Below are 21,711 nucleotides of genomic sequence, written 5' to 3'. Positions count from 1 at the left end.
CTCACCAGCAGTGGAAGAAACTGATTCTCTAGCCTCTCAAGCAGGGCTCTGTGTCCTCCTCGGGCTGTGGAAGGCGTTTCAGCCTTCTACGGCCGTGGTGCTCCCATCCCACGGAACTGCAGGGGCCGTGTCTTCACTGTGTCTCACTCTTTCTGCTTCCTCTGTGTTCTGTGGCCACATTTCTTGAGCGGCACCCCTTCCGCCACAGCTCCTCGCTGTGCCTCCTGCTACGTTCTATCCAAGGCCGGTCTCCTTGCCTCTCCTTTTTGTCCTGCCGCCGTCTCTTGCCTCCACTCACCTGAGCCGCTCCTGTGCTTCTGTTGGCTTCCTGAAGGACTGGCCGTCTCTCCCGCTTTTCTCCTCTGTGCTCCCTGTGTGTCCACTCTTTCAACAGCCTTCTGCCCTGCCTTCTCCTGTCCAGACGCTTCTCCTCTCTGCCCTGTAGAACGGCTAGTTTGACTCTGGAAGCTGGAAGCCTTCTCCGTAAGGGAGTCCACGTTACAGCTGCCAGGTGCTTGGAGCCACTTTCGGGATCTTTTCCTCACACCTTTTCACCTCGGTACCTTTCTGCTTCCTCCAAGCGCACCCCCCCCCACACCTTCTTTAGTTGCAAGTTCTCTTCACATCCAGCTCATCTCTCACTCTGCTCGTGTGCATATTCTTCCATCTGCCTTTTTCCCTGGGGGGGGGGGGTGGAGGGAATGAAAATGGAACCTCCCCTCCCATTATGGTGCTACTGGTCAGGTAAGGCCCGGTTTGACCTGCAGGTGTGGCAGCTGGGAGGGGCCGGAACTCAGCTTGTCACGCAGGAGGTTCTGACCTTTGGTTCTCCGGTGGAGAGGCTGGAAGGCCGGGAAAGACCTTGCCGTGGGTTCCCAGAGAGCGGCTGCCAGTCAAGAGGGGAGGGACAGTGGCTCAGTGGTAGAGCTTTTGCATCTCCAGCTAAAAAGGGTCCAGGCAAATAGGCGTGAAAGACCTCAGCTTGAGACCCTGGAGAGCCACTGCCAGTCTTGAGTAGACAAGACTGACTTTGATGGACCAAAGAGGGTCTGATTCAGTAGAAGGCAGCTTCATAGGTTCACAACTCTTTGGGGAGGGACAGTGGCTCCGTGGTAGAGCATCTGCTTGGTAAGCAGAAGGTCCCAGGTTCAATCCCCGGCATCTCCAACTCAAAAGGGTCCAGGCAAGTAGGTGTGAAGAACCTCAGCTTGAGACCCTGGAGAGCCGCTGCCAGTCTTGAGTAGACAAGACTGACTTTGATGGACCAAAGAGGGTCTGATTCAGTAGAAGGCAGCTTCATAGGTTCACAACTCTTTGGGGAGGGACAGTGGCTCCGTGGTAGAGCATCTGCTTGGTAAGCAGAAGGTCCCAGGTTCAATCCCCGGCATCTCCAACTCAAAAGGGTCCAGGCAAGTAGGCGTGAAGAACCTCAGCTTGAGACTCTGGAGAGCCACTGCCAGTCTTGAGTAGACAAGACTGACTTTGATGGACCAAAGAGGGTCTGATTCAGTAGAAGGCAGCTTCATAAAAGTTCGTGTAAGAGTAGACAATTCTGGGACTGATAGACCAAGGCTGTCTAAGACAGACCCATGCAGGAGAACCTCTTGCGCCTCTACATAGCTTGTCGCTTCCACAAGTTCTGGAGGTGTTTTGTTTTTTACCACAGACCTGCTCACAGGGGAATTCAGTGTGTCACTACTCTCCCACATTGTTGGGGCTGGAAAAGCAATTGTGCGTTTCAAGGAGAGGGGAGGGGCAGTGATTCAGCAATAGAGCCTCTGCTTGGCATGCAGAAGGTCCCCGGTTCAATCCCCATCAGCATCTCCAGTTAAAAAGGACCAGGCAGGAGGTGATGGGAAAGACCTCTGCCTAAGACCCTGCAGAGAGGAGAGCATCTGCTTGGCATGCAGAAGGCCCTTGGCCCAGTCCCCGGCAGCATCTCCAGTTAAAAGAGCCAGGCAGGAGGGGATGGGAAAGACCCTTTTCTGCCTGAGACCCCGGAGAGCTGCTGTCGGTCTGAGTAGACAAGACTGCTCTTGATGGACTGAGGGTCTGGTTCGGTGCAAGGCAGATTCAAGGGCCGGTGTCAATGTATTGCTTCCCTGTCTCAAACTTTTAAGGGAAGGTAGATCCCAGTAGGCAGCCGTGTTGGTCTGACGCAATAGAGCAAAGCATATGAGCATATGAAGCTGCCTTCTACTGAATCAGACCCTCTTTGGTCCATCAAAGTCAGTATTGTCTACTCAGACTGGCAGCGGCTCTCCAGGGTCTCAAGCGGAGGTTTTTCACACCTATTTGCCTGGACCCTTTTTTTGGAGATGCCGGGGATTGAACCTGGGACCTTCTGCGTCCCAAGCAGATGCTCTACCACTGAGCCACCATCCCTCCCCAAGCAGTAGACTAAGTTTTATTCAGAATGGAAGCTTTCGTATGCTCTTAAGCGCCTCTTAAGCACTTCGCACCTACGACGGCAGTCTGCTTTCTGTCACCCTCCAGTGTTGCTTCAGCCCTGCTTTGTCCTAACACTGACAAACACAGACCCCTATTTGTGATTCTTTTAATCTGCCAGAAACATTCCCATGAGCCCACTTACATTAAGAACTGCCCCTCGCCATTCCCATTTTGTCTGCTGAAGTCTGCTGAAGAGCACACGAAAGCTTCCCTCTCGAATAAAACTTGGTTGGTCTTAAAGGTGCACCCTGTCTACTGCTTTAAGGAAAGATATTTCAGGCGGCTGATGGGTGCCCGGACAACCCCTCCCCATCCCCCCACCCCCCGGGGATGTATCCATCCAGCCTTGCTCTTAGAGAGGCTCAGAGATCCTCGCATCTCCCATGCCTGCAGAACAAGCCCCCAGTCCAGCCCCAGCGGCCTATACCATGGGATTCCCCCTTGGGGTAACTCTCCTTTTTTGTTTCCTTTTCTCCTTAGGGGGAGCACAGAGCCGGGAAGCCCCAGGAAAGCACCTCCAACGGCCCCATAGGCGAACACAGCGGGTCCTCGAGGGTCCCGCCGTCAGGCCCCCTGAGATCCAGAAACGCAGAGCCCCCTCCCGCCGGACTCCCCCAGCACGCCTCTGACCCCCATCTGCTACACACCCCCCAGCCCGCCCCTCCGCCCTCCTATTCGCAGCAGCCGCAGCCGGCTCCACCGCACCAGCCCCCTCTCCCTCCTCCCCCGGCCCCACAGCAGCATCAACCCCGCTCCCCGCAGCGCGAGCCCCAGCGTGTCTCGCACGAGCAGTTCCGGGCGGCCCTGCAGATGGTGGTGGACCCCGGCGACCCCCGGAGCTACCTGGACAACTTCATCAAGATCGGAGAAGGCTCCACGGGCATCGTCTGCATCGCCACCATCAAGAGCTCCGGGAAGCTGGTGGCTGTCAAGAAGATGGACCTGCGGAAGCAGCAGCGGCGGGAGCTGCTCTTCAACGAGGTGGGCGGCAAGGGGAGGGGGTCCCCCTCTGGAGCCTTCATTCATTCACCTCCTCCTGGGTGTCCCCCCCCCTCCCCTGCAGCCTCAGCCACACACGTGGCCCGCATTGGGGTCTTGCTGCCCCTATGCAGTTTCTGTCTGGCCCCACTGGCTTGATCCAATGTTCTTATGTCTAGAGCAGTGATGCTCTGTCTTCTTGGTGCTTGGGGGGCCAGAGTGGGGGGGCTTCTGGAGTTCTGGCCTCACTGATGGACCTCCAGACGGCACCTGGGTTTTGGCCACTGTGTGACACAAAGTGTTGGGCTGGATGGGCCATTGGCCTGATCCAACATGGTTTCTCTTATGTCTAGTGATGCTCTGTCTTCTTGGTGCTTGGGGGGGTCAGAGTGGGAGGGCTTCTGGAGTTCTGGCCTCACTGATGGACCTCCAGACGGCACCTGGGTTTTGGCCACTGTGTGACACAAAGTGTTGGGCTGGATGGGCCATTGGCCTGATCCAACATGGTTTCTCTTATGTTCTTATGTCTGGGGCAGTGATGCTCTGTCTTCTTGGTGCTTGGGGGGCCAGAGTGGGAGGGCTTCTGGAGTTCTGGTCCCAGCGGTGGACCTCCTGATGAGACATGAGTTTTGGCCACTGTGTGACACAAAATGTTGGGCTGGATGGTCCATTGGCCTGATCCAACATGGTTTCTCTTATGTCTGGTGATGCTCTGTCTTCTTGGTGCTTGGGGGGGCCAGAGTGGGAGGGCTTCTGGAGTTCTGGCCTCACTGATGGACCTCCAGACGGCACCTGGGTTTTGGCCACTGTGTGACACAAAATGTTGGACTGGATGGCCATTGGCCTGATCCAACAGGGCTTCTCTGATGTTCTTATGTGACACAGAGTGTTGGACTGAATGGGCTATTGGGCTGATCCAACATGGCTTCTCTTATGTTCTTCTGTGACACAGAGTGTTGGACTGGAGGGGCCATTGGCCTGATCCAACATGGCTTCTCTTATGTTCTTATGTCTGGGGCAGTGATGCTCTGTCTTCTTGGTGCTTGGGGGGCCAGAGTGGGGGGGCTTCTGGAGTTCTGACCTCACTGATGGACCTCCAGACGGCACCTGGGTTTTGGCCACTGTGTGACACAAAGTGCTGGGCTGGATGGGCCATTGGCCTGATCCAACATGGTTTCTCTTATGTTCTTATGTCTGGGGCAGTGATGCTCTGTCTTCTTGATGCTTGGAGGACAAGAGTGGGAGGGCTTCTGGAGTTCTGGCCCCAGTGGTTGACCTCCTGATGGCACCTGGGTTTTGGCCACTGTGGGACACAGGTTGTTGGACTGGATAGGCCATTGCCCTGATCCAACACAGCTCCTCTTAAATTCTTATGTTTGTTCCCAGAGTTCAGTCCAATCTGGACTGAGACAAGCTTTTTCTGTCACTTGGTAGGCTTTGGGCCACTTTGGAAGCTGATCTAAAGGAAATTCCTTCTTGGCGTGATGGGTGAAAGAGGTGGGACCTGCGCATTCTTAGCAGAAACGGGGTGTTGATGGTGGAAGCGTGTGTAGGTGGAAAGAGGCCTCGGTGCTTGTTGTCCCGTGAGCTGCCACCAGAAAGGTCTCCAAACAATACTGATGCTTTGGGGGAACTTACCAGTGGGCATCTGTGTCGTGGTGCACCTGTAGCTGGGTTGCTCTGGAGGGCATCGAAATGTTGTCGCGCTAGTCCTTTGCCCAGTTTGTGTGAACTGGCTGGAAGGTGGCGGGCAAAGAGGAGGAAGAGGGCAGATCTGGGAATCCTCCTTTTCAGGCAGCTGTGTTCTTTTGCCTTTGGGTGCTTTTTGCCAGTCAGCTTTCCAGTGGGAATCAGAAGCCCTGCTGGGCAAGAGCCGTACTTGGGCACCAGGAAAGGTGTTGAGGGGCACAGTATCGGGGACCCCGGATTCCGAACATTTGTCTCCTGCCTTCCTGTCCATTTAGGGCCCTCAGAGGCAATGTTCCCTCTATGCTGCGGAGTCTTGTGAGCAAAAATTCTACTTTGTGTGCTACTGGCATTAAAGCTGTGAGCCGCTGCATAAATGAGTTTGCTCTGGGGCCATTTTTTCCTGAGCTCAGACTAAAATGTGTGAGCTGGAGGCTAAAAAACAGTGAGCTCTTTGACACTAGAGGAGCCCCGTGGCGCAGAGCGGCAAAGCTGCAGTACTGCAGTCGGAGTCCTCTGCTCATGACCTGAGTTTGATCCCGGTGGAAGCTGGTTCAGGTCGCCGGCTCGAGGTTGACTCAGCCTTCCGTCCTTCCGAGGTCGGTCAAAGGAGTCCCCAGCTTGCTGGGGGGAAAGTGGAGATGACTGGGGAAGGCAAGAGCAAACCACCCCGTAAAAAGTCTGCTGTGAAAACGTTGTGATGTGACATCACCCCAGAGTCGGAAGTGACTGGTGCTTGCACAGGGGACTACCTTGACTTTTTACCTTTTTAGCTCACGCTAACTCAGCTTAGAGGGAACATTACTCAGGGCTCTCCGTGCTCATTGCCAAACTATGCTGAGTTTGAATCTTTCCCCCCCCCCTCACCCGGCAGCTCCACTCACCCTTTCCCCCTCTTCCAGGTGGTGATCATGAGAGACTACCAGCATGAGAACGTGGTGGAGATGTACAACAGCTACCTGGTGGGTGACGAGCTGTGGGTCGTCATGGAGTTCCTGGAGGGAGGCGCCTTGACCGATATCGTCACGCACACCAGGTGCGGCGCTGAGGGAATCGGGGGTCTGGTCCCTCCCAGGGCTAAGCTTTTCCCAGGAGCAATTCAAGCAGGCCTAGGAGGGAGACACCTTCTGTGCCGGCATCCCGGAGGTTTTGCCTGCTGTTTGGGGATCTGGTTCTCAGACGGCTGCAAGCTGCATCTCTCCCGCCCCCCAAGGGTGCTTCTGCAACTGCCTGGAAGGAACAGGGAGGCTGCTTGCAGTGGTGATAAGAAGGAGATATAGGATTTATATCCTGCCCTGTACTCTAGAGTCTCAGAATGGTCACAATCTCCTTTACCTTCTCCCCCCGCCCCACAACAGACACCCTGTGAGGTGGGTGGGGTGAGAGGGCTCTCACAGCAGCTGCCCTTTCAAGGACAACTCCTATGAGAGCTACAGCTAACCCAAGGCCATTCCAGCAGGTGCAAGTGGAGGAGTGGGGAATCAAACCCAGTTCTCCCAGATAAGAGAGCTCTGGCTGACCCAAGGCCATTCCAGCAGGTGCAAGTGGAGGAGTGGGGAATCAAACCCGGTTCTCTCAGATAAGAGAGCTCTGGCTGACCCAAGGCCATTCTAGCAGGTGCAAGTGGAGCAGTGGGGAATCAAACCCGGTTCTCCCAGATAAGAGAGCTCTGGCTGACCCAAGGCCATTCCAGCAGCTGCAAGTGGCGGAGTGGGGAATCAAACCTGGTTCTCCCAGATAAGAGAGCTCTGGCTGACCCAAGGCCATTCCAGCAGCTGCAAGTGGCGGAGTGGGGAATCAAACCCGGTTCTCCCAGATAAAAGAGCTCTGGCTGACCCAAGGCCATTCCAGCAGCTGCAAGTGGCGGAGTGGGGAATCAAATCTGGTTCTCCTGGATAAGAGTCCGCACACTTCACCACTACCGCAAACTGGCTCTCTGATGCTGGGTTTCCCGTTCCTCTTCCAGGATGAATGAAGAGCAGATTGCAGCCGTCTGCCTCTCTGTCCTGAAGGCGCTCGCTGTCCTCCACGCCCAGGGAGTGATCCACCGAGATATCAAGAGCGACTCCATCCTGCTCACGCATGATGGCCGGGTGAGTCACGGATGTCCCCAGCTGCTGCTGCTGACCTGGAGCTGAGGGAGGGGAAGGGGGTGTAGAGGAGAGGCTGAGAGTCTTCTTCCAAGAACAAGCAGGGTTCCAGACCATGAAAGTTCGTGCTGGGAGAAGGAGACGTTTGCCCTTCAGGGCTCCCACAGTGTTCTACTTTGGTTTTGCAGTTGTCCCTCTGGAATTATTTTTCCCAGGAAGGAAAGGAAGGCCTCTGAAGCCCAGCCACCTGTTGGCTTGGAGGTTCCCTGCATCCTTTGTGGCTGGAATCACCTGTGTCTTTTGCACCGCCATGGAGGGTGTGTCCGCCATGGACCCACAGGCCGGAGATCCCCAGCACGGTGCCCTACACTGCCCACTGAGCCTTCCCTGGCACTTGCCAAGTGTTTTTGGCCACTGTGTGACACAGAGTGTTGGACTGGATAGGCCACTGGCCTGATCCAACAGGGCTTCTCTCATGTTCTTCTGTGACACAGAGTGTTGGACTGGAGGGGCCGTTGGCCTGATCCAACAGGGCTTCTCTCATGTTCTTCTGTGACACAGAGTGTTGGACTGGAGGGGCCATTGGCCTGATCCAACATGGCTTCTCTCGTGTTCTTATGTTCTCTGTTATAAGAAAACAGGTTGCTATGCAGTGAAGCACAGTTGGGGGGAGAACTCTCCCCAGAGGTTTCATATGCTCTCCACCCTCCTTCGAACTTTGTTTGGAGAGTGGCTTTTGCATCTCAGATGCTCCTTCATCCACTGGAAGGAAGATCCGAAGCAATTACATGCTAATACAGTGGATAAAGCTGCCAGCCGGCATTTACTTTTTGCGTCCAAGCTCTGTTGAAAGGTCCTGCAAAGGCTTTTGGCATGGGTGTCCTCTGTAGAGTTCTTGCCTCGTGTCCCGAACGGCAAACTGCCGATGCCAGAAACCTTGATCTCGTTTGCCTATCAGAGATGTGGCTCCACCACATCCAGCCAAACAGACAGCTTGCTGAGTCAATGCTTGATTTGGATTGGGTTTGGAATTAACACGATGTAGCATTTTGCCTCCCTCTAGTTGCTTTTTTATTTTTTAAAAGAGCAAAGCTGGCTTGCAGTGTCAGGACTGGAAATGATGCTTTAAATGACTTAGCCATGGTGATCCACGCCACGGTCACCTCGAGGATAGACTACTGTATTGCCCTCTACATGGGGCTGCCCTTGACTCTGACTCAGAGACTGCAGCAAGCGCAGAACGCTGGAGTGTGGGTGTTAATGGGGCTCCCTCGGTGGGAGCACATTCAACCGGTTCTGAGAGAGGTGCACTGGCTGCCTATAGTTTACCAAATCTGCTTCAAAGAGTTGGTATTGACCTTTAAAGCCCTATATCAGGGGTGGCCAAAGGTTGCTCTCCAGTTGTTTTTTGCTTACAACTCCCATCAGCCCCAGCCATTGGCCATGCTGGCTGAGGCTGATGGGAGTTGTAGGCAAAAAACATCTGGAGAGCTACCGTTGGCCACCCCTGCCCTATATGGCCAGTGACCTGTCTATCTTAGGGACTGCCTTTCCCAATAGCACTGCGTTCAGGAAGTCAACATCTGTTATCCATCCCCGTACAAAGGGAGGCCAGATTATGCACTGCACGGGCAACGGCCTTCTCTGTGGCGGCCCCTAATTTATGGAACGCACTCCCAGAGGCCACAAGAGCCCTGTGGGATCTCTCCCAATTCCGCAGGGCCTGTAAAACCGACCTTTTCCGGCAGGCCTACAGTAACTTAACGCGCAAGGAGCTGCCCCCGCTTTGCCGCTGAATACTATCCTCTATCTATATGACACAAAATAGAGCTATGCAGGGAGTTAAGAGCTGAAATGAAGCTGGACCGCCTTTGTACGAAATGTTATAGCGCCAGTTTTAAAGTTTTAAGTTATAAATTGCTTATATGTGTTGATTTTATAATCATAAAGTATCATTATATTGGGGAGGGACGGGGGCTCAGTGGTAGAGCATCTGCTTGGTAAGCAGAAGGTCCCAGGTTCAATCCCCAGCATCTCCAACTCAAAAGGGTCCAGGCAAATAGGCGTGAAAAACCTCCGCTTGAGACCCTGGAGAGCGGCTGCCAGTCTGAGTAGACAAGACTGACTTTGATGGACTGAGGGGGGGTCTGATTCAGTAGAAGGCAGCTTCATATATTCATGGGATGGTGGCTCAGTGGTAGAGTATCTGCTTGGTAAGCAGAAGGTCCCAGGTTCAATCCCTGGCATCTCCAACTCAAAAGGGTCCAGGCAAGTAGGCGTGAAAAACCTCAGCTTGAGACCCTGGAGAGCGGCTGCCAGTCTGAGTAGACAAGACTGACTTGGATGGGCCCAGGGTCTGAATCAGTAGAAGGCAGCTTCATATGTTCATGGGGAGGGACAGTGGCTCAGGGGTAGAGCATCTGCTTGGTAAGCAGAAGGTCCCAGGTTCAATCCCCGGCATCTCCAACTCAAAAGGGTCCAGGCAAGTAGGCGTGAAAAACCTCCGCTTGAGACTCTGGAGAGCCGCTGCCAGTCTGAGTAGCCAATACTGACTTTGATGGACCAAAGAGGGTCTGATTCAGTAGAAGGCAGCTTCATAGGTTCACAACTCTTTGGGGAGGGACAGTGGCTCTGTGGTAGAGCATCTGCTTGGTAATTAGAAGGTCCCAGGTTCAATCCCCAGCATCTCCAGCTGAAAAGGGTCCAGGCAAAGAGGCGTGGAAAACCTCCGCTTGAGACCCTGGAGAGCCGCTGCTGGTCTGAGTAGTCAATACTGACTTTGATGGACCAAAGAGGGTCTGATTCAGTAGAAGGCAGATTCATGTGTTCATATTATGCCTGTGAGCCGCCCAGAGTCCGTCTGCGGAGTGGGCGGCATACAAAATGTAAGGTAAAAAAATAAATAAATCCCCCGAGAGCCAGCCTTGTGTGGCCCCCCTGTGGAATTCTGCTCCTCTCTGCTCCCTGGCAGGTCAAGCTCTCTGACTTTGGGTTCTGCGCGCAAGTGAACAAGGAGGTGCCGCGACGCAAGTCCCTGGTTGGGACGCCTTACTGGATGGCTCCGGAGCTCATCTCCCGATTGCCCTACGGCCCAGAGGTAAGAGGGCACAGGGCCTTGGGGGCAGAGGGGGGCTGAGAGAGGCAGGGCTGTGACGTGTGGTGTGGCGCCTGCCTGGTGGAGGGTACAGGGCTGGGTGGGATCCCGGCTCATCCCGCTTGTCCAGCATTTCAGAGGGATTCTGGATTGTGGTGGACTGACTAAGGAGGAACAGTTGCTTGGCGGATGGCCTGTGGTTTTTGCAGGGAGACGCACAGAGAGCAGTTCCCAGCCTCCTTGGTGTGGCGGCCCGCAAGTCCAAATTTACTTGGCGTGGTTATCCACCCAAGGCTGGCCCCAGAGGGGTTTTTTTTGTGCCCCTGCCACGCTGTGCCCTTGGCCCCCATCTAGTTCAGCATTCCATTTTCCACGCCAGATGTTTTGGAGAAACTCAACAAGCATCACTGAGAGCCCACCTTAAACCGGTGCTCTGCCAGCTGTATGGGCTCCAGGAGGAGGACCCGATTAAGTTCAGGGTTTGGGTTTTGGCCTTCAAGGGCCCTATGCAGTCTGGGACTCACGTATCTAAAAGACTCTCTCTCCTGGTATGTCCCCCACAGAGCGCTTTACATTCAGCAGGTCTTCTGGTGATCCTTGGCTTGGAAGATATGCGTTTAGCCTTATCCAGAGCCAGTGTCTTTTCAGCTGTGGCACTGGCCTGGTGGAATACTCTTCCAAGTGAGATCTGGGCACTGCTTAATGCAATTCCACAGGGCCTGTAAAAGGGAGCTGTTCCACCAGGCCTTGCGTTGAGGAGGAGGAGGAAGAAGAATTGCAGATTTATACCCCACCCTTCTCCCTGAAGAAGAATTTGGATTTATATCCCGCCCTATACTCTGAATCTCAGAGTCTCAGAGCGGTCACAATCTCCTCTACCTTCCCCCCCCAAAAAAAACACGCTGTGAGGTAGGTGGGGCTGAGAGTGCTTTTACAGCAACTGCCCTTTCAAGGATAGCTTCTATGAAAGCTATGGCTGACCCAAGGCCATATCAGCAGGTGCAAGTGGAGGAGTGGGGAATCAAACCCGGTTCTCCCAGATAAGAGTCCGTGCACTTATCCACTACACCAAACTGAACCAGAGACTCAGACGTCCGCCAGAGCTCTGGCTGATTCAAGGCCATTATTCCAGCAGGAATTCAGAGTATAGGGCGGGATATAAATCCAAATTCTTCTTCTTCAGGGAGAAGGGTGGGGTATAACCACTTCACCAAACTGGCTGTCTTCTGGACTCTCCTTGCACGCTTTCTTCCTTGTCCTGCTCCTCTTTATTATTTTAACAGAGGTGGTATTATGATAACATCTATTGTTGCATTCGATGCAAAGGCCCTGCCCGGGGTGGGGTGGAGTGTATTAATCTGCTTGAGTGTTTGACTGCCATCTGTTGTTGTTATTTGGCCTGAGCCTGTTTGCGGAGGAAGGAAGGCTATAAATCAACTACAGTAAATTAATCACACAAAGGTCACAGCTGCCTCCACCGTGAACCCCAAGCGAGTGTCATTCTGACGTGCCCAGCCTTTGCATGTCCCTGCCACAAAACAGCCCTACTGCCTTGGGCATAGGGGTCAAAGAGACCCAGTTGTATTGCAGCAAAAAGTATTGGGACCCTGATAGCTCTCTCAAGCATGGCATTAGCTACTGAGAAAACAAATTAGGCCTCAGTTACAACTTTCTCTAGCGCAACGTAGGATGAAGACGAGTAAAATTTGGAATCAGAGTCCAAAGTACCCTTCCCCTCATTGAAAAACGACGAAACCCCGCTGAAACGTAAATGGGGTCAAATTGACCCCACGGTTTTTAAAGCATAAGACGCAGTTTGAAATCTGTAAAACTGTTTATTTTTAAGCCTTGCAGGATCTAGCCCAGTTCCGCAAAGTATATAGTATATAGCGTTTAGCATCATAGCATGTATGGCACTAGCACCAAAACTGTTGCTTTAAAATTGTATTAATAATTTAAATTGCAAAGTCTTTAATTTTAACTGATTATTGTAACTTTTTATTGTTTTATTGTTCTATTGCTGATAGCCGATGTTGTTGCCGCCCTGAGCCTGCTTTGGTGGGGAGGGCGGGAGAGAAATGTGGAATGAATAAAATATATATAAATAAATAAGAAAGAAAGAAAGAAAGAAAGAAAGAAAGAAAGAAAGAAAGAAAGAAAGAAAAAGAAAGAAAGCAGTCACAATCACAACAGCGCAGTGTGGAAAAATCAGTAACAAAAAAAGTGACTTGTCTTGCAGGGGGATAGAATGACCCTGTTCAAAATTGCAGTGCAATTCAGTGTAATTCTGGTCGCCGCACCTCAAAAAGGATATTGTAGCATTGGAAAAAGTGCAGAAAAGGGCAACTAGAATGATTAAAGGTTTGGAACACTTTCCCTATGAAGAAAGGTTAAAACGCTTGGAGCTCTTTAGCTTGGAGAAACGTCGACTGCGGGGTGACATGATAGAGGTTGACAAGATTATGCCTGGGATGGAGAAGGTAGAGAAAGAAGTCCTTTTCTCCCTTTCTCACAATACAAGAACTCGTGGGCATTCAATGATATTGCTGAGCAGTCAGGTTAGAACGGATAAAAGGAGGTACTTCTTCACCCAAAGGGTGATTAACATGTGGAATTCACTGCCACAGGAGGTGGTAGCAGCTACAAGCATAGCCAGCTTCAAGAGGGGGTTAGATAAAAATATGGAGCAGAGGTCCATCTGTGGCTATTAGCCACAGTGTGTGTATGTGTATATATATGGTAGCAAAATATATATTTGGCCACTGTGATACAGAGTGTTGGACTGGATGGGCCATTGGCCTGATCCAACATGGCTTCTCTTATGTTCTTCTGTGATACAGAGTGTTGGACTGGATGGGCCATTGGCCTGATCCAACATGGCTTCTCTTATGTTCTTATTTTGGGCTTTGCGCAACAGAGGGAAACAATCTGATGGCCAGAGGTCATCGAAAGTTTGAGGCTGAATGGCTCCATCATGTCTGGGAAAATGTGATGGTCAAACGATACCTCCAAGACACATCCCAGCTCGTCTTGCAGAGGGATGGAATCACCCCTTTTTTCAAAATTGCAATGCAGTTCAGTTTGAGTTTTCCTTGTGGCTAGAAACAGAAGAGCAGCCCCGTGTTGCAGAGTGGTGAAGCTGCAGCACTGCAGTTGAAGCGCTGCTCACAACCTGAGTTCAGTTCCAGCGGAAGCTGGGTTCAGGTCGTCAGCTCCAGGTTGACTCAGCCTTCTGTCCTTCCAAAGTTGGTGAAATGAGTCTCCAACTTGCTGCGGGGAAGAGTGTAGATGACTTGGGAAGGCAAGGGCAAACCACCCCGTAACAAAAAGTCTGCCATGAAAATGTCATAATGCGACGTCACCCCAGAGTCGGAAACGACTGGCGCTTGCACAGGGGACCACCTTTACCTTTAGAAACATAAGGGAAGCTTTGACAAAGCGCTAACGCAGGGCTTTTTCCTGCTATTGTATAACACAACAATTCAGATTGCAAACACTGATTTTCCCTGGGGGTAATTTCAACCCCCAATTACAAAATCGGTGTAAAACTCCCAAACCAACAAGTGTCTATAGATATAAATAATGGAGAGAAATTTTAGTTTCCACTATTTGCTCTCCCTTCCTGTAAAATGGAGATGACAGGTCTTGTTCTATCTATTTGTACATGAAAACAGTGCTAAAATCATTTTTCAGTAGGAACCCCCAAATGCAGAGTACTTTTATTTCAAGCCAAGTCTTAATGGGGCCAGCATGACCCTTTTGATAAACTTCACACTCAAAAACCGAAGGCAGGAGGGGAGAGAAGAGAGTGACTTCAGGACACTGCAGTTCGTGGGGAGGGGGGAGAGCAAAACAGGAGTTTGGGGTCTGTTAAAAGCTTTTTTTCCCATGACTTCACGGGTCAAACCAGCCCCAGTGCCCTCACTGAGAGGTCTCACTCCAGCCTTTGACGCCCCTCTCCTTCTCCGCTGTTCCCTCTAATCTCCCCTAAGAGTCTAAGAAACCTATTCTAGTGACGTGTTTTATTTGATCAACACGTTTATGCAGAGAAGAAAAAAATGCCAACTAACCTATGAAATGGAAGATACCATTTCCAGAGTCAGCTCTCGGTTTCCAACATACAGAAGAGAGCAACGGACAAGGCTGGGGTGGCCACCAATGCTCCCTCTCAGCTGCGGAGTCTTGTGAGCAAAAGTTCTGCTTTGTGAGCTACCGGCATTAAAGCTGTGAGCGTCTGCATAAATTAGTGTGAGTTGGAGGCTAAAAAACTGCGAGCTAGCTCACACTAACTCAGCTTAGAGGGTACATCGGTGGCCGTTAGGGGTAGCTGGCCCACTCTCAGGGGCTTTGTGACCCACTTTTTGGGTCCTGACCCACAGGCTGGGAAGCGGCAGTCTGTGACGTCTCCCGAAGGTCTTGGAAGTTCACGGGCTTCCTGGTGGCAGCTGATTGGCTAGGAACCTAAACCTGACAGGCCATTGGTCTGATCCAGCAGGGCTCTTCTGATGTGCTTCTGAAAGCAGGGCAAAGAAGGCCCTTTTTCTGGGATCCTGGAGGGCTGATTTGGACTTGACGGGGGAGGGGACATTTCCGTAACTGCCCCAGGTTCACCCCAGCAAGAGCAAGTCCTCTCTGAGGCGTTGCTGATGTCTTCAGGGTCCTCGTCTCTGCTTTGGTTGCCCATCCCAGGCCTTCCGAAAAGCCAAGAAAGACACTGCTGCTTCCCCTCCACGCTGGCACTCAGTCTGTGCTCTTGGTAGAGAGAGAGAGAGAGCATGGGCCGCCTTCCCTCACGTCTGTGCTCCTTCCTCAGGTGGACATCTGGTCCCTGGGCGTGATGGTGATCGAGATGGTCGACGGGGAGCCCCCCTATTTCAACGAGCCCCCCCTGAAGGCAATGAAGATGATCCGAGACAACCTGCCCCCCAAGCTGAAAAACGTGCACAAGGTAAACCTCTTTTCTGCTCCCTCTTTTTCCTCGCTGCCTTGGGGAGACCCGGGCCCCGGTGGTGGGGCTGAGAGAGCTCTCCCAGAAGCTGCCCTTTCAAGTACAGCGTCTCAGAGCAGCCTACAATATCCTTCCCTTCCTCCCCCACAACAGACACCCTGTGAGGCAGGTGGGGCTGAGAGAGCTCTCCCAGGACAGAGTCTCAGATCGGCCTACAATATCCTTCCCTTCCTCCCCCACACACACACCCTGTGAGGTGGGTGGGGCTGAGAGAGCTCTCCCAGAAGCTGCCCTTTCTAGGACAGAGTCTCAGAGCGGCCTACAATATTCTTTCCTTCCTCCCCTACAACAGACATCCTGTGGGGCAGGTGGGGCTGAGAGGGCTCTCCCAGAAGCTGCCCTTTCAAGGACAACTCCTGCAAGAGCTCTGGCTGAGCCAAGGCCATTCCAGCAGCTGCAAGTGGAGGAGTGGGGAATCAAACCTGGTTCTCCCAGATAAGAGTCTGCGCACTTAACCACTACACCACACTGGCTCTCTAATATATAGACCACCCCCCACTGTGAATCTCAGAGTCTCAGAGTGGTTAAAATCTCCTGTATCTTCTCCCCTTACAACAGACACCCTGTGAGGTGGGTGGGGCTGAGAGAGTTCCCACAGCAGCTGCACTTTCAAGGACAACCTCTGCCAGAGCTATGGCTGAGCCAAGGCCATTCCAGCTGCTGCAAATGGAGGAGTGGGAAATCAAACCTGGTTCTCCCAGATAAGAGTCCTTACACTTCACCAAACTGGCTCTGGAAGGGACCTCCAGGGTCATCTAGTCCAACCCCTTGCACAATGTAGAAAACTCACAAATACCTCCCTCCCCACGCTCCCCCCAGGACCCCTGCTGCATGCCCAGTGGATGGCAAAAAACCCTCCAGGATCCCTGGCCAAAGTGGCCTGGAGAAAAATTGCTGACTGACACTAAAGAGGCTTGTAGGAAAGGGCCATGAGAACTAAGCCCTGAGGCAGCACTTCCTGCCCTCCTCCCAGTGTTGGTGGGCCAAAGGCTGCAGCAGCTCTGCAAATAGCCCACGGTTGCTGGTGAGGGAGGTGAGAGGAGGGGGCACCCTGAAGGGCTGGTGAGGGGACCATCCGCCCTAGCTAAAGAACGTCTGCCCTCCAGGTGGGGCATAAGAACATAAGAGAAGCCATGTTGGGTCAGGCCAATGGCCCCTCCAGTCCAACACTCTGTGTCACAGAAGAACATAAGAGAAGCCATGTTGGGTCAGGCCAGTGGCCCCTCCAGTCCAACACTCTGTGTCACAGAAGAACATAAGAGAAGCCATGTTGGGTCAGGCCAGTGGCCCCTTCAGTCCAACATTCTGTGTCACAGAAGAACATAAGAGAAGCCATGTTGGATCAGACCAATGGCCCCTCCAGTCCAACACTCTGTGTCACAGAAGAACATAAGAGAAGCCATGTTGGATCAGGCCAGTGGCCCCTCCAGTCCAACACTCTGTGTCACAGAAGAACATAAGAGAAGCCATGTTGGGTCAGGCCAATGGCCCCTCCAGTCCAACACTCTGTGTCACAGAAGAACATAAGAGAAGCCATGTTGGGTCAGGCCAGTGGCCCATCCAGTCCAACACTGTCACGCAGTGGCCAATACATATATATACTGTGGCTAATAGCCACTGATGGACCCCTGCTCCATATTTTTATCTAACCCCCTCTTGAAGCTGGCTATGCTTGTAGCAGCCACCACCTTCTGCACTTTTTCCAATGCTATAATATCCTTTTTGAGGTGCTGTGACCAGAACTGCACAAAGTACTCCAAATGAGACCGCACCATCGATTTATACAGGGGCATTATGATACTGGCTGATTTGTTTTCAGTTCCCTTCCTAATAATTCCCAGCATGGCAGGGGGGGTGTGATGGTCAGAGCTGAGCTCCAGAGGCGCCCGATGGCTTGGCCGTGAGCCTTCTGGATCCACCATCGATTGTTCCACCAGGGCCTCCACCTGGGGAGGAGATCTCAGGGGGAGGAGCTGCTGCCTTCATCCCAGCATCCCTGGGCTGGGCATTTGGGTGGACTTGAGCTGGAATCACGTGAGGAAAGGAGATGGCATGCGAGGCTCCTGCCCCCAGCCAGAGAATGCCGCTTCCGCCAGCTACTGGGTTCCTGAGTGAATGGGAAGTTGTGGTTGGCCTTCTGCAATGACGCGTGCCCGCCTGGGTCATTCAAGCAGGGTGAATTATACCACTTCCTTGTTGGTCTTGATTATTGGTTTCCAGAACCCGTTGCAGAAAAGGGCAACTAGAATGATTAAAGGTTTGGAACACTTTCCCTATGAAGAAAGGTTAAAACGCTTGGGGCTCTTTAGCTTGGAGAAACGTCGACTGCGGGGTGACATGATAGAGGTTGACAAGATTATGCCTGGGATGGAGAAAGTAGAGAAAGAAGTCCTTTTCTCCCTTTCTCACAATACAAGAACTCGTGGGCATTCGATGAAATTGATGAGCAGTCGGGTTAGAATGGATAATAGGAAATCCTTCTTCACCCGAAGGGGGATTAACACATGGAATTCACTGCCACAGGAGGTGGTGGTGGCTACAAGCACAGACAGCTTCGAGAGGGGATTGGAAGAGGAAGGATCAGGTCCGGGCGGGAGAGGGCCCAGCTCCCTCGCCAGGGGCTTCCCATAAGCCCTCCTCTCGGCCCGCGTCCCTCCTTGGGCGAGGCTGTTCTGTTTCATTATGAATTAAAACCAAGAAGAGTTTCAGGGTAGGAGGTGTCGAGAATCCCAGCTCCATTTGTCCCTTTTCTACTCACGTTTGACCAAGGGAGTGTTGACTCTCCAGACCTCCTGCCCCGAAAACCTTGGCTGGTCTCCGAGGTGCTGCTGGACTCGATTCTGGCTCTTCTGTGAAAGCTTTCCAGCTATCTCAAAGGATGTCCGTGGGCAGTTGTCTTCCATATCGCATACGCTCAAGCATTTCTAGGGCTGTGATACGAGTCTTTTAGCAACAGCAAAGGCACGGAGAGTCTGTTCGCGTTGACTATCAGCAATTATCCGAAAGAACTGTGCCCCAACGCTGTCCATAAAATCCAGATTATTATGTTATTACGAATTAATGTTCACCACAATCAGGCACAGCTCCTGAACCTTTCTGAGGGTTCCCCCTCCTCCTCCTCACCTCCCATGTCCATTGAATAGGAGGTGCAGCTGTATAACAATCCCTGGATTAGGAGAGCGGGCAGCCAGCCAGCCGCCAGGGGCTTTGCCACGCCCCCAGCAGCCCTCATTATTTCCTGGAGAAGCCCGCACCCCCACCCTTTCTCCACTTCTGATGTGATTTTGAGCAGCAGGTGGCTTGCTGGCCTTTTGACTGGGGGTGGCCCAGGAGAGCCCCAGGCAAGTGAGGCCTGCTTTTGCTGGCTGGATCTCTAGCCAGCCCCAGCAGGCCTCTCTCTCGCCTGGGGATCTGCTTTCTCATGCCAGGTCGCTTTTGGCCAGTGGAGGGGACAGCATATGCTAATGAGTTCCGTGATGAAGAAGGTGAGGGGTCTGGAGACCTATGAGGAAAGGTTGAAGGAGCTGGGGATTTTTAGCCTGGAGAGGAGGTGGCTGAGAGGTGATAGGATCACCATCTTCAAGTACTTGAAGGGCTGTCCTGTAGAGGATGGGGTGGAATTGTTTTCTGTGGCCCCGGAAGGTAGGACCAGAACCAGTGGGTTGAAATTAAATCAAAAGAGCTTCTGGCTCAACATTATGAAAAACTTCCTGACCATTAGAGCGATTCCTCAGTGGAACAGGCTTCCTCCTTGGGAGGTGGTGGACTCTCCTTCCTTGGAGGTTTTTAAACAGAGGCTGGATGGCCATCTGATAGCATTGAGGATCCTGTGAATTTTGGGGGAGGTGTTGTGAGTTTCCTGCATCGTGCATGGGGTTGGACTAGAGGTCGCTGCCAACTTTATGATTCTAGGATTCCAAATCACACTATTAGGAACAACTCCTCAGTGTTCGGTTTTAGTCCGCAGAATTCTTTTTCTTCGCCACGGAGATCTTTCTCCTTTCTCTGATGTGAATGGCAGTTTATTCCAGACACATTTCCCACCTGCTTTCTCAAAGAAGAGACCTGCTTAGGTTTTGTTCCAGGCGAACACTCTGTAAACCAGGCAACAGAAATTGCGTATCTTTTCCTGTGCTTACGAAATGCACAGCATTCCGTGTAATGATTTCAGCTGGGGCGTGGTCCTCCGATTGCGTCATCCCATCTACCCCCCACGACCCCCTTTAAAGGGAGCGCCAGGTGTTCTCGATAACAGTTCACAATGCCATCTGGAACACATTGAAAGGAACAGTCATAGCAAAGAATACTTCCACGTTATTTCTGAGCATGCTCAAAGATCAATGAATATTCTAATGCAAAATTGATATGAGTAATTACTTTCCCCCCAAAAAAGACTGAATAACTAGACAGGCCCAAAGCGGATGTTTAAGAGACGTGCCGGGTGGGAGCCGTAGGACGTCTCACTCTTGGGTCCTCGCCTACTGGAAGAATTCGTGGCTTGTCAGAAAAGCTTTCCCAGAAAGTCTGCCTATGAAGTCTTCAAGAGGGGATTGGAGAAACATCTGGAGCAGAGGTCCATCAGTGGCTTTTAGCCACAGTGTACTGTTGGAACTCTCTGTCTGGGGCAGGGATGCTCTGTGTTCTTGGTGCTTGGGGGGGCACAGTGGGAGGGCTCCTAGTGTCCTGGCCCCACTGGTGGACCTCCTGATGGCACCTGGATTTTTTGGCCACTGTGTGACAGAGTGTTGGACTGGAGGGGCCATTGGCCTGATTCAACGTGGCTTCTCTTATGTTCTTCTGTGACACAGAGTGTTGGACTGGAGGGGCCATTGGCCTGATCCAACGTGGCTTCTCTTATGTTCTTCTGTGACACAGAGTGTTGGACTGGAGGGGCCATTGGCCTGATCCAACATGGCTTCTCTTATGTTCTTCTGTGACACACAGTGTTGGACTGGAGGGGCCACTGGCCTGATCCAACATGGCTTCTCTTATGTTCTTCTGTGACACACAGTGTTGGACTGGAGGGGCCACTGGCCTGATCCAACAGGGCTTCTCTTATATTCTTAAGTGTGACACAGAGTGTTGAACTGGATGCGCCATTGGCCTGATCCAACAGGGCTTCTCTTATTCTTCTGTGACACAGAGTGTTGGACTGGAGGGGCCACTGGCCTGATCCAACAGGGCTTCTCAGGTTCTTAAGTGTGACACAGAGTGTTGGACTGGATGGGCCACTGGCCTGATCCAACATGGCTTCTCTTATGTTCTTCTGTGACAGAGTGTTGGACTGGAGGGGCCACTGGCCTGATCCAACAGGGCTTCTCTTATGTTCTTCTGTGACACACAGTGTTGGACTGGAGGGGCCATTGGCCTGATCCAACATGGCTTCTCTTATGTTCTTCTGTGACACACAGTGTTGGACTGGAGGGGCCACTGGCCTGATCCAACAGGGCTTCTGTTATGTTCTTCTGTGACACAGAGTGTTGGACTGGAGGGGTCACTGGCCTGATCCAACGTGGCTTCTCTTATGTTCTTCTGTGACACAGAGTGTTGTACTGGAGGGGCCACTGGCCTGATCCAACAGGGCTTCTCTTATGTTCTTCTGTGACACACAGTGTTGGACTGGAGGGGTCACTGGCCTGATCCAACGTGGCTTCTCTTATGTTCTTCTGTGACACAGAGTGTTGGACTGGAGGGGCCACTGGCCTGATCCAACATGGCTTCTCTTATGTTCTTCTGAGACACAGAGTGTCGGCCAGGAGGGGCCATTGGCCTGATTCAACGTGGCTTCTCTTATGTTCTTCAGACTCCAGGACAGAGAGAGGTTCAGCCACCTTAGGGAACGCTGCCCCCCTTCTCCCCACCCCAGTAACCCAGGCTGCTTTTCCTTCCTCCGCAGGTGTCTCCTTCCTTGAAGGGCTTCCTGGACCGCTTGCTGGTCAGAGATCCGGCCCAGAGGGCCACGGCCACTGAACTCTTGAAACACCCCTTCTTGGGGAAGGCTGGGCCCCCCTCCTGCATCGTGCCACTGATGAGACAGAACCGGATGAGATGAAAGGGGCCGAAGGAACGGGGCATCTTACCAAAGAGAGGGGGGGCGGAGAGAGGGGAAACCGCCACCCTCCCCTGCAAGCGACTGGAAATCCGCCTGGGACCTCGGTGGCGTCTCCCTGCTCTCTTCCCCTTGCAGGGATCGGGGGTGGGGGTGGGGGTGGGGGTCCTCGCGTCTGCCGAGCAAGGTGGGCCAGAGCAGCGCAACAAGGGACCTGCCCTCTTGCCCCCCCCCCTTCCAAGGGCTGTCCTTTTTTTTATCCTGCTGATGAGACTGGAGCAGCAGGTCCCGGAACTGGAGAATCGTCCCCTTTGCCGGCTGCCACCGCGGCCCCATCTCTGGACAGGAGGCCACC

General features: G+C 52.7%; 1 protein-coding gene across 1 annotated transcript in view; it reads left to right on the top strand.

The window, feature by feature from the left end:
- LOC132585917 (serine/threonine-protein kinase PAK 4-like) overlaps positions 1-21,406 on the top strand; it is a 29,723-nt gene extending 8,317 nt beyond the window's left edge. Inside the window, exons 4-9 of the mRNA XM_060257794.1 lie at positions 2,932-3,432; positions 6,018-6,151; positions 7,082-7,208; positions 10,177-10,302; positions 15,113-15,247; positions 21,204-21,406. Of these exons, the coding sequence (XP_060113777.1) occupies positions 2,932-3,432; positions 6,018-6,151; positions 7,082-7,208; positions 10,177-10,302; positions 15,113-15,247; positions 21,204-21,359 (1,179 nt within the window). The 3' untranslated portion in view covers positions 21,360-21,406. The remainder of the gene's footprint in view (positions 1-2,931; positions 3,433-6,017; positions 6,152-7,081; positions 7,209-10,176; positions 10,303-15,112; positions 15,248-21,203) is intronic.
- The last annotated feature ends 305 nt before the right edge of the window (positions 21,407-21,711 follow it).

This window comes from Heteronotia binoei, chromosome 17 (genome assembly GCF_032191835.1).
Source record: "Heteronotia binoei isolate CCM8104 ecotype False Entrance Well chromosome 17, APGP_CSIRO_Hbin_v1, whole genome shotgun sequence".
Lineage (NCBI taxonomy): Eukaryota > Metazoa > Chordata > Lepidosauria > Squamata > Gekkonidae > Heteronotia > Heteronotia binoei.
This window is presented reverse-complemented; position numbering and strand designations above follow the sequence as displayed.